Source organism: Monodelphis domestica, chromosome 1, assembly GCF_027887165.1.
Source record: "Monodelphis domestica isolate mMonDom1 chromosome 1, mMonDom1.pri, whole genome shotgun sequence".
Classification (NCBI taxonomy): domain Eukaryota; kingdom Metazoa; phylum Chordata; class Mammalia; order Didelphimorphia; family Didelphidae; genus Monodelphis; species Monodelphis domestica.
This window is the reverse complement of record NC_077227.1, coordinates 34,875,872-34,891,658: the sequence shown is the minus strand read 5'-3', so window position 1 is coordinate 34,891,658 and position 15,787 is coordinate 34,875,872. Positions and strand designations below refer to the sequence as shown.

At 41.2% G+C, this 15,787-nt stretch overlaps 1 protein-coding gene across 1 annotated transcript in view; it reads right to left on the bottom strand.

The window, feature by feature from the left end:
* ETFA (electron transfer flavoprotein subunit alpha) overlaps positions 1-12,067 on the bottom strand; it is a 72,686-nt gene extending 60,619 nt beyond the window's left edge. The window contains exon 1 of the mRNA XM_007477988.3: positions 11,662-12,067. Within this exon, the coding sequence (XP_007478050.2) occupies positions 11,662-11,700 (39 nt within the window). The 5' untranslated portion in view covers positions 11,701-12,067. The remainder of the gene's footprint in view (positions 1-11,661) is intronic.
* Positions 12,068-15,787: the final 3,720 nt, after the last annotated feature.

The window sequence follows — 15,787 nt, the reverse complement described above, 5'->3', positions numbered from 1 at the left end:
AAAGGACATAAAGTTTTATAATCAAGCATTTTCATCCCGCCACAAAAAATGTTATTTTAAAAATATTTTCAGCATGATAGAACAGAGCTGAACTGAGAGAAACCACAAAGGTAATATGACCCAATGTCATCTTTTTATGATAATAAAAACTTCCTGGTTAGCAAATAGTAGAGCAGTGGCTACAGCCCAGGTCAATTTCCCAAACTAGTGCTCTTTCTACTGCACTATATTGGGTTGTTTTGTTTCACTTCTAATTTTTCTAACTACATACTAGGCTCACACACTTAAAAAACTGGTGGTTTTACTTGATTATAAGCTATTGAAGGCAAGAACCCAAACCCAATCTCTTTGGAGAGGCAGGTTGGTATTAGCTATTTATTGAAAGAACATACAAAAATATCTTTTTTAAAAAATGCTTTCAAGGAGGTGGAGTCAATAGGGCAGAGAAGGTCCTTGGACCTATCTGATCTCTACCAAATTACCCTCTAAAAAACCATGATATAACATTTCAGAATGAATTCTGGAGCAGTATAATGCACAAAAAGACGTGATGAAGTCATTTTTCTACACAAAACAATTCAGAAGGTTAGCATGAGAGATCTAGTACACTGGAGATGGACAAAGCAGCCCCCACCACAGGAACTGGCCACAGGAGCAGCTGAAGCAATAGCAAAGGCTTTCAGAGTTCTCAGTCACAGACGGTAACAGGGAGTCAAGCAAATGCTCAGGAGAATCCAGGGATCACTTTGCTGGCTTGAATGGAAGATTCTTGTTGCATTGCTCATATGCAGATCCAGGTCACAGTCCTGGGGTGAGGTTTTGGGGAAGGAGAAGTAGCATATACAAGCTCTTGTGAACACAGGGAAGCAGGGGATCCCAATTATAGTTCCAAGGGATAAAAGAATACTTGGGGTTACTCATAGACAAGAACACAGAATATACCTTATCACATCATACCACCTTGGAAAAACTGAAAGCAGGTAGATCCCAAAAGCCAGCTCTGAAGGCAGCTGCACAAAGAACCTGAAGCTTGGAATAGTGCTCCCTTCATGCCAGTTACAGAGTCCAACTTTAAAGTTATTTTTTTTAATTAAAAGAAAATTAAAAAGGAAATAAAATGAGAAAACAATAAAGAGAAACTCAATAGATAAAAGTTATTTTGGTGGCATGGTAGACTCAAACTCAGAAGAAGGCAATGAAGTCTGCTGTATCCAAAGCCTATAGAAAAAAATATATGAATGGCTCGCTCCCAAGCCCAAAAAGAATTAATGGAAGAGCTCAAAAAGGATTTTTAAAAATCAAAAGAAAAGGTTGGAAAAGAAATGCATGATTCATGAAAATCATGAAAGAGTCAACAGCTTGGTAAAAGAGTCACAAAAAATACTGAAGAAATTAATATTTTTAAAAAACAATAGGCCAATTGGTAAAAGAAGCAATAAAATCCACTGAAGAATTTCTGAAAAAAAAAGTAGAACTGGTCAAATGAAAAATGAAATACAAAAATGCACTGAAGAGATGAACTTAAAAGACTTATTCTTAAAAGATAGAATTAAAACTTATTCTTAAAAGAATTAAAACCTATTCTTAAAAGATAGAATTGGCTTTACGGAAAAAAAGCACACAAATTCACTGAGGAAAAGAACTATATATCTAAAAAGTAGAACTGGCCAAATGGAAAAGGAGATACTCACTCAAGAAAATCATGCCTTAAAAATTGGAAATGGAGAAGTAGAAGCTAAAGATTCCATGAAACATCAAGAAACAATCAAAGTGAAAAGAATGAAAAAATAGAAGAAAATGTGAAATATCTCATGGGAAAAACAACTGCAGTGGAAAATAAATCCAGGAAATATAATTTAAGAATTATTAGATTACATGAAAACTATGATCAAAAAAATAGTTTAGACATCATCTTTCAAAAAAATCATCTGATGATAGAACACTATTGTGCTTAAAGGAATGATGAACTGGAGGAATTCCATTTGAACTGGAAAGACCTCCAGGAAAAGATGCAGAGCAAAAGGAGCAGAACCAGGAGAAAATTGTACACAGAGACTGATACATTATGGCACAATCAAATGTAACTGACTTTTCTACTAGTAGCAATGCAATGACCCAGGACCATTCAGAGGAACTTAGGAGAAAGAACACTATCTACATCCAGAGAAAGAACTGTAGGAGCAGAAATGCAGAAGAAAAACATATGGTTGATCACATGGTTGGATAGGGATATGACTGGGGATCTGTCATTAAAAGATCACTCTACTGCAAATATGAATAACATGGAAATAGGTTTTGAACAATGATACATATATAACCCAGTGGAACTGCTTGTCAGATTCAGGAGAGGGTGAGGAAAAAAGAGGAGAAATCATAAATCATATAACCAGGGAAAAATTTTTTTAATTAAAAAAATCATCAAGGAAAACTGCCCTGATATTCTAGAACCATAAGGCAAAATGAAATTCAAAGAACCCAGCAATTACTTCTTGAAAGAGATCCCAAAAGAATAACTCCCATGTGTAAGGAAAAATAGTTCCACCAACCTTCCCAGTATCCATCATGACCTGGCATTCTCTGGGCATCCTCTGACTTTAACCTAAAGGGCTTTTTTCAGTATAAGCAGGTGTCTGACATCCTAAATGTCTCCAGTGTCCTGATGTGGGTCTGAATGACAGCATAGAGTTGCTATGGAGGGAGGAGCTAGTTGAACTTAAAAGGGCTACAGGTAGAAGGATAAGGCCTATTGACTTCCAGAACAAAGATAGAGAAGACGCACAAGGTGGCTCCTGCTATAAGGAGGTTTAGGCCTTAGCAAGGAAAGTAATTTTTCTATCTCTCTCTTTTTCCATACTTTTTTCCTATTCCTTTCTGATATAATAAAAATCATTTCATTTACAGCCAATTTCATAACTTTTCCCTCTTATACCCAGAAATATTATAGCTGAAACCCAAAATTCCCAGGTCAAGGAAAAAATATTGCAATCAGCCAAAAAGAAATAATTCAAATATCATGGAGTCACAGTCAGGATAACCCAAGAGTTAGCAGTTTCTACATTAAATCATCAGAAGACCTGGAATATGATATTCCAGTGGAGCAAAGGAGCTAGGACTTCAATCAAGAACCACTCAAATACATAGAGAAAAAAATTGAATTTATAAGAATACAAGTTATTCCTCAATTGATAATGGTCAAAGGATAGGAACATATACTTCTCAGACAAAGCAAGTAAAGCTCTTTTTAGACATGGGAAAAAAATGCTCTAAATCACTGTTATTTAGAGAAATGCAAATTAAGATAACTATGAGGTATCACCCCATACCTATCAGATTGGTTATTATGCCAGAAAAGGAAAATTACAAAACTGGGAGTGGATGTGGGAAAATTGAGACATGAATGCACTGCTGAGGGAGCTGTAAACTGATCCAATCATTCCAGAGAGCAATATGGACCTATGCCCAAAAGGCTATAGAACAGTACATACCCTTTGACCCAGTAATATCATAACTAGGCTTATTTCCCAATGATATAAAAAACATAAAGGGGAAAGACTTGTATGTAAAGTAGCTCTTTTTGAGGGGGCAAAGAATTGGAAAGTGAGGTGATACCCATCAACGGGGGAATGGCTAAGTTATAGTACAAGACTATAATGGAATACTATTGTGCTGTAAGAAATGACAAAGCAGGAGGAGCTTGGAAAGACTTACATGAACTAAAAAGCGAAATAAGCAGAACCAGGAAAACATTGTGCAGTGACAGGAATATTGTACAATAAACAACAGTGAATAAGAGCTATTCTCAGCAATACAACGATCCAAAACTATCCCAAAAGACCCAGGATAAAAAAAAAAATTGCTCCCAGAGAAAAAATCTGAATCCAGACAAAAGCAAACTTTTTTCACTTTCAAGTGTAGAATGCCATGGAAACAAGGTATTTCTACCTCCCTTCCTTGTATCTGTCCACATCGTGCTAGTCACACAGCCACTACCCTGGCATAGACCCTCACTGCCTCTCACCCAGACTACTGCCTTTCCTAAAGTCTCTTTCCCCCTTTCCAATCCATCCTCCACATAGCTGCCAAAGATTTTCCGTTAGCCCAAGTCTGGGCAAATCCCTGAAGAGAGAGCATCGAGTCCAAATTCTGCATTTTACAGTGACCCTGAGATATTAAGTCACTTTCATATGGTCCCACTGCTAAGAAACTGTAGAATCAGACTGATCTAGTTGGAAAAGTCCTGCCTTCAAACATCATGTCCAGTTTACTCCATCATATCTGCATGTGGTTGGAACACCCTGTCTCCTCTATAAACTGCATGTTCCTTGAGGGCAGGAACTCTTTTGCCTTTCTTCGCATAGTGCCCTGCACACGGCAAGCTGAATGGACCTAGTAGCCAGAAGACCTTAGATGTGCCCCTAACTGACTGACTTTGGGTAAATCACGTGACCACTCTGGGCCAAAGCTGCCATCACATCTAGCTCTAAGGCCCCAGGAAATAAGAAGAAATGCAGAGAAGTGTCCAAGGGGCCCAGACAAGGGAAGCCAAGGTAAGGATGTTTAATTTTAAAGAGGAAAATGGCTACATATTGTGTCTCTATCAGATTTCCAAAAACAGCCAAGAGTTACCCAGAAACCTTGAGCATAAATGGAACTATGACTATGCTTGTAATTGGCCACTAACTTTCCTTTTGGTATCTCCTCAAACATCCTAGCTCCCATCATATCTACAATGGTAACAAAACCTTTCAGTCTCTTCTGAGTCACTAATTTCAGAAGCTAAACTTTGGGGATCTGACTATCTAGATGAAAATGCATTACTAACCTCTTTAACAAACTCAGAAAAGACTAAATATAGACACACAAGGAAATATAGACGTATTGTCTCCTTTTCCCTTAACCTCAGGGAAAAAAGTCATCTTTAGACATGCTAGTCACTTTTTCCTCTTTAAGTTCTACCCCAAATGATTTTTCAAAAGTTACTTTTCCTTGTCTTAACCTAACAAAATGTTCATTATAGTAATGCAGCTGAGTATAGCATAAGGGACTAAAAAGACTGAAGGTCTAGTCGGAGGTCTGCCACTAACTAGCAACACAACCTTAGGCAACTCACAAAGCCTCTGGGCCTCATACTTCTCATCCATAAAATGAACAGGGTTGAGATAACTGTCTCTAAAGTTCTAGAATACTGCACTTAAACTAAGTAACTTGATCTTTTACCTTTTTACTCATAAATCATGATACTTTTTGATCATGACAATCAGAAATCCAGATAAAAATGTCTGACACTGATTCCAACATTAAAAACACACTCAACACAGAGACTGATACACTGTGGTACAACCGAACGTAATGGACTTCTCCATTAGTGTCAATGCAATGTCCCTGAACAATCTGCAGGGATCTAAAAAACACTATCCATAAGCAGAGGATAAACTGTGGGAGTAGAAACACCGAGGAAAAGCAACTGCTTGACTACAGCGGTTGAGGGGACATGTCAGAGGAGAGACTCTAAATGAACACTCTAATGCAGATACCAACAACATGGAAATGGGTTCGAATCAAGAACACATGTGATACCCAGTGGAATCATGCATCAGCTATAGGAGAGGTGGGGGGAAGAAAATGATCTTTGTCTCCAATGAATAATGTTTGGAAATGATCAAATAAAATATTGTTTTAAAAAACACACTCAAGGGAGCTCAATGGATTGTGAGGCCAGAGACTAAAAGTCCTGGGTTCAAATCTGACCTCAGATACTTCCTAGCTATGTGACCCTGGGCAAGTCATTTAACCCCCATTGCCTAGCCCTTAACACTCTTCTGCCTTGGAACCAATACCCAGTACTGATTCTAAGATGGAAGGTAAGGGTTAAAAAAAAAACCACATTCAATTTATTTCATTTTTAAAATAGGGAAGTCCCTAAATAGCAACTCTGGCAGCCAGCATCATTTTACCAAACGCATCTCTTACAATAAATTCCTTCCTAGGGCAATTTGGAACTATGCCCAATGGGCACTAAAAGACTGTCTGCCCTTTGATCCAGTCATAGCACTGCTGGGTTTGTACCCCAAAGAGATAATAAGGAAAAAGATTTGTACAAGAATATTCATAGCTGCGCTCTTTGTGGTGGCAAAAAATTGGAAAATGAGGGGATGCCCTTCAATTGGGGAATGGCTGAACAAATTGTGGTATATGTTGGTGATGGAATACTATTGTGCTCAAAGGAATAATAAAGTGGAGGAATTCCATGTGAACAGAAATGACCTCCAGGAATTGAAGCAGAGTGAGAGGAGCAAAACCAGAGGAACATTGTACACAGAGACTGATACACTTTGGTACAATCGAAGGTGATGGACTTCTCCATTAGTGGCAATGCAGTGATCCTGAACAACTCTGAGGGATCTATGAGAAAGAACACTATCCACATCCAGAGGAAGAACTGTGGGAGTAGAAACACAGAAGAAAAACTGCTTGAATACATTGGTTGAGGGGTTATGATTGGGGATGTAGACTCTAAATGATCATCCTAGTGCAAACATCAACAACATGGAAATAGGTTCTGATCAAGGACACATGTAAAACCCAGGGGAATTGCACATCAGCTACAGGAAGGGGTGGTAGGAGGGGAGGGAGGGAAAGAATATAATTCTTGTAACCAAGGAATAATGTTCTAAATTGACTAAATAACATTTTCAAAAAAAATAAATCATTTGTTAAAAAAATAAATAAAAGAATAAGTATATAAATAAATAAATCACCTCCTAGACTACCCCCTCCCAATTGGTTCCAATTCTCCTTTCCAAAGACTTTTTAGTCTTCACAGCAAAGCTGTGAATCAAGAGTACAATCCTGCTCCTCAGGGCCCAGTTGCTGGCTCTGACAAAGCTTCACTTTTCCCCACAGTATACATATTTCCATAGATTCTTACAATCACTCCTTAAAGTTAACAATTAGAGTTAACATTTGTCATGGCAACAGACTGATAATCTTTAAAGTACTACTTCACAGCCTCCACAAACCCCTTTCTTTGACATCTTCCCTCCAGAACCAAAAGTTTTACATTCAGATTACCAACAAGTGATTATCCAGCTTGCCAATAAAGACTCTAGTGACAAGGGATGAGAGAGCCCCCTTCGCTTTTGGACAGCAAGGTTTTTCTAGTATCAAGTCAAAAACATGTTTCTCTATAGCTTCCTCTGATTGCTCCTAGTTCTATAGTCCTGGACCAAGCCAAAAGACCAAAGCCTGATCTTGGTTCAACAAGTCACATTCAAACAATTAAAGACAGAAATCAGGTCCCTCCAAGGATTCTCTTCTCCAGGGTAAATTTCCCCAGGTCCTTCAACTGAGCCTGAAATGTCATTCCTATAGCTAATTCCCTTACTATCTGGGACACGCTTTAGCTTGTTAAAAAGTTCTTTCTAAAATGTGGCACTTGGAACAGAATACTCTGACCAGAACAGAATATTTAAAAATAAACTTTGAAATAGTTTCTAATCCTAATCTTTCTGAAAAACAAACTCACCTAAAGTTTCCATTGTTTACATTCAGGATGAAATGGATTGAAACAATTTAAAGGACAAGGGTTTGATATAAATTGTCTTCAGGCATTTCCTCAATGGACCCAGCAGAAGCAGCCCCAGCCCACCTCTTAGTGTGTTCATATCAATGTTTTCCCATAAAACCTTCAGCAAAGGATGATAGGTGGAATTTCAGTATCTTGGGGATTCCAAGGTCCAATTTGGGTTAACTCTCACTTGTGCTAAGATGTTTCTCTTACCACGTTTTACTTTTACACTGTCTCACAAATCCCTCCTTGTAGGCTTTAAAAGAATACCTGTCTTTTGATCCAGCCATATCAAAGAGATAATGAGGAAAAATACATGTACAAAAATATTTAGTCACATTCTTTGTAGTAGCCAAAAATTGGAAAATGAGGAGGTGTCCATCGACTGGGGAATGGCTAAGTTGTGGTATCTGATAGTGAGGGAATATTATTGTGCTAAAAGGATAAGTTGGAGGAATTCCATGTGAACTGGAACGACCTCCAGGAATTGATGCAGAGTGAGAGGAGCAAAACCAGAGGAACATTGTACACAGAGACTGATACATGGTGGTACAATTGAATGTAATGGACTTCTCTACTAGTAGCAATGCAATGATCCAGGACAATTCTGAGGGACTTATGAGAAAGAATGCTATCCACATCCAGAGAAAGAACTGTGGGAGCAGAAATGCAGAAGAAAAACATTTGTTTGATCACATGGTTTGATGGGTATATGATTGGAGATGTTGACTTTAAATGATCACTCTATTGCAAATATTAAAAATATGGAAATGGGTTTTGAACAATGATACAGGGTAATTGCTCATCAGCTCAGGGAGGGGGGAGGGAAGAGGGGAAGGAAAGAACATAAAGCATGTAACCATGGGGAAATATTCTTAATTAATTTAAAATGAAAATAAAAATTGTTTTAAATCCCTCCTTGTTAACATTCTGCAGCCTGTTCATAACCATCTTGTATCTTCCAACTATCCTTGGGCATAGGGATTTAATATTTTGAATTTAAACTCTAAGATGGGGAGAGAGGGGAGGGAATAGATCTAGCTTTCTTGCCTGTTTTGTGTTCCCCCTTGTCAGAGTTGTTCCTCTCATCCATTTGTATTTCAAGTTTATTTCAACTAGCACAGACCCAGAATGACTAGAAGGGGACTGATTCTCCTTGTGTGACTTCCAAATTTAAAAATAAATCAAGGGCAAATTCCTCTGGAACCTTCCCAAAGCCATTTGAAATTTCTAAATTGAGATGCTTGCACTCAGACAGTATGGAAAGAGTGCTAGGGACAGGAGCAGAGGAGACAATTATCCTCAGTTCATACCCTGACTTTACCTTTAATTCCTTGCACAAAGATCAATCAATAAACATTTATTAAGCATCTACTGTGTGCCAGGCTGTGCCATCACCTATACTAAGCACTGGAGATATGAAAAGAGGCAAAAGACAGTCCCTGCCCTCAAGGAGTTGTCAAATAAATAGAGGAGATAACAAGCAAAAAGCAGTCTATACATAGGATAAATAGGAAATAATTAATAAGAGGAAAGACACTGGAATCAGAGCAGGGGAAAGCTTCTTGAAGAAGCTGGGATTTTAGCTGGGAGATCAGTAGTCAGAATGGAGATGAGAGGGTATTCCAGGTCTAGGGGATGCCCTAAGAGAAACAAGTAGGAGACCAGTGCCTCCTGGATTGGATTGGAATATATGTTCCTGGATTGGAAGTATACATGATGGGGAGTAAGATGTAAGAAAACTGGAAAGGTAGGAGGCAGTTTGGCTTTGAAGGGGTTTGAAGACCAAACAGAGCATTCTGTATTTGCTCCTGGAGGCAAGAGGGAGCTATAGGAGTTTACAGAGAAGCACTGATATGGTCAGATCAGCACTTTAGGAAAATCACTTCAATGACTGAATGGAGGAAGGACTGAAGGAAGGAGAGACAACCAGGCAGACCCACCAGTAGGCTACTGCAATAGTCCAGGTGTGAGGTGAGGACCTGCACTAGAGTGGTAGCAGCATCAGAGGAGAGAAATGAGCATGTGTAATCAAGAGAGGTTGGTAAAGTGAAATGCCCAGGCTTTGGCAACAGCTTGGATATTGGGGGAAGGAGAGAAGCAGAAGCTCAGGGAGAGTGAGGAATCCAAGTCAGCTCCTAGGTTGTGAGCCTGAGGACGTGGGAAGATGCTGGTGTCCTGACAGTGAAGGGAGGAAGAGAAGTTTTAGGGGAAGATAATGAGTTCCATTTTGGACATGTTGAGTTGAAGAAGCCTACTAGACATTTAGTGTGAGATACATGAAAGGCAGTTGGACATAAGAGACTCTTTTTTAGTGTTTTCCTGGATTTTTACTGAGTAAGAAGAAAACCCTCCCCCAACTAGCTAGAATGCAGGTAACACCTACAGTCTGCTGCTGAGAGAGACTGGTCTTGAAGTGAAAAGAGCTGTATTCAAATCCTACCCCAGACATTTAATCGCTCTGGGTTCTGATTTTCTCATCTACAAAACAAGAAGTTTCAATCAGATGACTTCTGAGATCTCTACTAACTCAAAATTTCTAATATGCCTGAATTTTCTCTCTAAGAAGGAAAAACAATACTTGAAGTGATCAACTCAGCTGTCCTCCTCTTCCTTCCTTACCAGAATATTACAGGGAAACTATAAACCTCTTTATCAATGAGCTATTTAATGTAAATATTACAGGAAGACCACATTGTGCTGAAAGAAAAAAAAAATCTTCGAAGCACTGAGGAAAGAGCTGAAAGGTTCATAACAGACTAAAGATACTGGTTCCTTTCCCTTTAACCTTATAATGAAAGCCCCAGTGTCTATCATTGCCTGGCATAATAGAATGACCCCGAACTTGGAGTTGAGACATGGGTTCAAATTCTGACCTCTGACATCCATGTGACCATGGTCAAATCAATTAACCCTTGTGAGTCCCAGTTTTTCCAAATGTAAAATGGGTATAATACCTTAAGTATAATACATGCTAAGATCAAATTAAAAAGTGACCCAAGGTTTAAAGAGCTCCATCACCTCCTTTTGGTTATGATTCTTGTCAAACAAGCCCTTCAACTGCGATAATAAGTTTCCTAATATTGTTTCAAGATACAATCAAATGTTTTGCTCCAACTAAGGGTCATCTGCCATGACTGGAAGCATTCCCACAAGACCCCAAACATATGAATATAGCACTACCCAGAACTCTGGGCATTGCACCAAGATGTGGCAGTTTAAGCAGAATTAAGTTAACCAGCCTAGAGATTTACCATCTACTCAGTCTATGGCAGACACTGCCAACAAGGAACACCCACTGGCTTTTGGCACAAGTGTGCATCCCCACTTCATACTGACTGCCTGGCTGAGAGCAAAGGGAAACTTCCGTGTGAAATTCCCTCCCTCCAGTCCATAAAATGACAGGAGGCCCTGCCAGCGCAGAATCTGTTTATTCGGAATTAACAAAGAACAAGAACTGCTGGGAGGCGTCATTCAGAACACAGCTTTTAATCCAGAGGCTACGTCAGGGACCCTGTAGATTCCCGACCCCAGCTCCAAGAAGTCACAAGAACTCTAGCAGGCTGGATTCCAGAGCTGTCACTGCCAGAGTGTCCCCACCCAATCCTGAGAGCATGGGGAAAGGTGGCATGGATCTTAGGGTCCTAACAGCGCTTTGGGCTGGCACCCCGAGGCCCCGCGGTCTAGAATAGCGAATCCAAGGAGGAGCCCGGCAGACTGAGCATAAAATGGCCAAAAAAGAAGATTGACAGCTCCCGCCCCGCGGGGGTCCTTCCCGGTGCAAACTATCGGGAAAATAGGCCAAAGTGTCCGCCCCGGCAGAGGGAGCTGATCCTTTGAGGGGGCGAGCTCCAATCAACGCGGGAGGCGGAGGGGCTCCTCACCTCCCTGGGCCTCAGTCTCCTCGTCAGTCCCTGAAGTCAGCAGCCCGCCCAGAGGGCAAGTGTCTACACCCCACCCACCCCTCGGCACACAGTTGGCGCCTAACAGGTGCACGCGCCCGGCAGGGTCTATTCGGCTCTGGATCTCGATCGGGCTAGGCCATGGGCGACGTCAGAGACCCTGTCCCTGACCCCTGACCCCAGACCCCTCACCGTAGCCCTCCTCAGGCGCGCTGGAGCCACCCGGAACATGACGGTAGCCGCTGCTGCTCCCGCTCCTTCTCCAGATCCGGCTCCCGCCCAGACCCGGTCTTCTCAGCTACTACACTCACTCAGACCCCGCCGACTTCAGCCTCCCTCAGGCTAGTGGGCCGGCCCAGCTCTCGCGAGACTTGGCCAAAGTCCAGGCTGCTAACGAGAATTCGGCCTCCCCCACATTTCATTGGCCTCCGTGTAGCCAATCGCAAGTCGTGAAGTCGAGGGCGGTCCTGAGAGAGGGGAGGGGCTAGGAAGTAGGGCAAAAGCCACGACGGAGGGCTTGGGGGCGGGGCTCGGCGGACTAGGCTGGGAGCCGTGACCTTAGGCGGGCCCCGCGGCTCCAGGCTCGAGCCCAGGAAGCGGAAGGGGCGGGGGCGCGCGCATAGCCTTGCCCCTACTCACCTGCTCGGGTTAGGATTGGTCCGTGCCCACCCTCCGGGCGTGTTCTTGGTTCCTACTTGTGAAGGACAGCAGTACGGAATGTTAGTTGGGGAGACAACGGAAACGTTTTGGGGGCAACGCAGTAGGCGCCTAATAAGTGCAAGAACCCTTCCCCCAGCCACACGCTTTTTGGGCTTCGTTGACTTTTCATTTTTTAGGAGACCTGGCATTTCCTTCACCGTGGCTTCTGAATACCTTAGCGCAGGGTACACAGTAGGCACCTAATAAATGATGGTTCTTTCCCATTCCCCCATGCACTGTTATATTTAGTTTTTATGAAAACAACTTTTTTACTTTACCTTCCATTTGTGAATATACCTTCACTCGGAGGCATCCAATTTAGCAAAGAATAAAAAACTATGGTAACTCTGAAGGTTACATGTCCTTTAAAGACCATGAAAAAAATAATTTAAATGTAAGATAATGTGAACATGTTTTTTAAAAATTTTTTAAACAAAACTAGCCAGCACATCGACAGTCTAACAGCATGTGTATTGTTCTGCATCCACGGTCTCCCATTTCTTCAGAAATAGCCCAAAGATCCCTTATATGCTTACTATACACCACGCACTACAGAAAATGCTGGCAAAAACATGATCCATACAATCCAGGAGCTCACATTCTAATCAAAGAAGGTACATATCATAGGCCTCTTCTTTGGGGCTGGACTTTTAGTTATTACAATTACCAAGCCTTCAGTTTCCTTTTTTTCCCTCTCCAGCCCACCTTTTTAGTGCTGTGTATACTCTTTTCTTGTTCTACTTAGCTCTGATTCTCACAAACTTTCTTTGCTTCTTGGTTTTCTTTCTATTCATCCGTTCTACTGTTACAGTAATATTCCATTATCGAGTCATTCACCAAAAGAGAGGCATCTCCTTCCCCCACCCTACCCCCTACTTCTTGGCTTCTACCAAAAAATATTGCTATAAATAGGTTGGTGCCTCTGGAAACTTTCTTCCTCTGTTTCATTTTATTGTGGTATATATGTAGTCGTGAGGTGACTCAAAGGATTTGATCATTTTCATCACTTTTTTAGCATAATTACAAAGTCCATTCCAAAACATTTGGATCAATTCAGAATTTCACTGAAACTATATCTTTTTTTTAAATTACATCGAGCATTCAGTAAATGTGAGAATCAAGGCCTGAATTGACTTTTCATAAAAGACTCAATATATTCAAAACATAACTTTTCAAAATGTATCTTTTCCCCCAAAGCCCTTTCCTCTTCCCTGTTGCTGTCAAGAGCAACACATACTTTCTGTTCCCCAGACTCACAACCTAGGAGTCATCCTCAGCTTTTAACTCTAATTCACTCCCTATATCCAAGCTGTTGCCAGTTCCTGTCATTACCTTCAAAGCATCTCTCCTCTACCTGCATCTCTCCTCTGACACAGCTGTTATCTTCCTCCAGGCTCTTATCACTGCACATCTGGATTATTCCAAAAGGCTCCTTCTCATTTTTGGTTCCTTAAGCCCTTTCCCACTCTAGTCTATCTCAGCAGCCCTTGTAATTGTCCTTAAAGTCATTCCTCTCCTCAGTAAACTACCATGACTCTCTATTACCTCCAGGATCAAATGTAAACTTTTCTTTTCCTTAGGTTTTAATGCCCTTCACCCCCTCTTTCCTTTTAACTATTCTTATATTCTACTCTCCTCCACAAGCTTTATAATCCAGGGTCACTGGTCATCTTGCCGTTCCACTTGGAGGATTCCTCTCTCTTAACTTTGTCCCTTCTCTGAAGTTGTCCACAATGTCTGGAATGTTTCCCTCCTCTCCACTTCTTGGATTCCTTGGCTTCCTTTAAGACTGAATTCAAATCTTACCTTCTGCAGGAGGCCCCTCAGATCTCCCGCCCCTCCATCTCTAGCACTTACCCTCTGAGGTTACCTTCCAGTTGTCTTTTTGGAAATCACTGTTGGCAAATTGTCTCTCCCAAAAGACTGGGAGTTCCTTGAGTGCAGGCACTGTTTTTGTCTTTCTTTCAACCCCAGCTCTTGGGACAGTACCTGGCACAGAGTAAGGGATTAACAAATAGATGTTGATTCAACTTGACTTGACCCAGGTTATCCTTGTGGACTTGAAATCAGTGGAAACCTGGGATTGAACTGGATGCCCATGGGCAAACTGAGCTCAAAGCTTATGGTTTGGTTTATATCTGAGTTCTCCCAAAAAGAAGAGAAGGATATTCCTTGGGCAATTGAATGAGGCATGGGATGGGTATTTATTCCCTACCCATAAAAGAAAAACTAAGTGCATAATATTAACAAACACACATTAACAAAAAGTCCTAAAAAGCTAGTCAATGGCAAAACGAACTATTGTTATATTCTGACAAGAGATTGATACTTAAAACCATCTAAATAGGAAGTCATTTTTAGGACTACCAATTAGGCATTGTACACTTCCCTTGGCCCCAAACTGCTTTCCCCAAAGTTTCCTTGAAAGCTGAGTCATGAAATGGGCTCCCATTCCACCTTAAGGTCCTTTTCTCCAAAAGAACTCCTTGCCTTCACCTTTTTAGCTCTGATTAAGGGATCCAGGACCTCCTGACCTCTGGAGCTCCCAAGATAGCCTCCCCGTCTGGATAGTCCATTTTAGGACTGGCACTCTTTCACCAGAGATTAGAACAAACAAATAAGAGATAGGCCTAAACTCAGGCTCAGACTTGCCTAGCTGAGTGCCTATCATGTGGCTGCAGGTTGCCATGTATTACAGAATAGGGGAAAAGGCCACTTTCTCCGCACCCCCAGCCTCTCCAATCCAATACTCTAGACACAGGAAAAGAAGAGAGCATGGAAGGCAGGGTCACCCCCCTTTTAAAGATCTGGCCCTTATGGCTCAGCCGCCAATAAGCAGATTGCTTAGTCATTCCCAAAGGGCCCATGTGGTCAATCAGAAGTAGGTAGAGCAACTCTGTGTATGATCCCAGAGCTGGCCCTATAAACTCATTTTCAATTCAACCCCCATTATACATCTATTTAATTTTTCAGAGACTAGCGATCTATGACTCAAATCCATCCAACAACACTCATAGACTATTGGCATTTAAAAAGTCATTAAAGGAACTTTGCAATTTCCGAAGTCAATCTAACCCACTCTCTCCTGTTTAATTCTGGGCCTTTCTCTAAACTTCCTCCATAGTAGGGGCTTACTCAAGGCTTATTGAATTGGAAATGCATTCTTAATTGAGAGAGACCCTCCTTTGTCATTCAGTCTCTTTGGAGAGGTGAAGTGTTAGTGAAATAAACACTGAACTTGGAGTCAAAAGAAAATCTAAATTCAAGTGTAGATTCTGCTAAGTATCAACCACCTGCATGACCTTGGGCAAATCAGGACCCTCGGTGGTCTTTGGGGGGCCTCGGTCTTTTTCATCTCTAACAAGAGGGAACTAAACTATATGGACTCTAAGACTGCTTCCAGCTCTAAATCTGAAATACTGACGTAATTGGATCCTTTGGCATCTGTCATTCTTTCTGCCTTCCCTCTAGTCTCCCAGTGGAGTCCCTTTGTCTTTGCTAAAGCTTAACCTCTACCTTTGCCCTCAGATAGGACCTTGCTCTATCCCTCAACCCCTCTCTATCTTGCATTTTCAATAACTTTGATTCATTTTCATCAGAGTATAACTTGTTTAGGGTT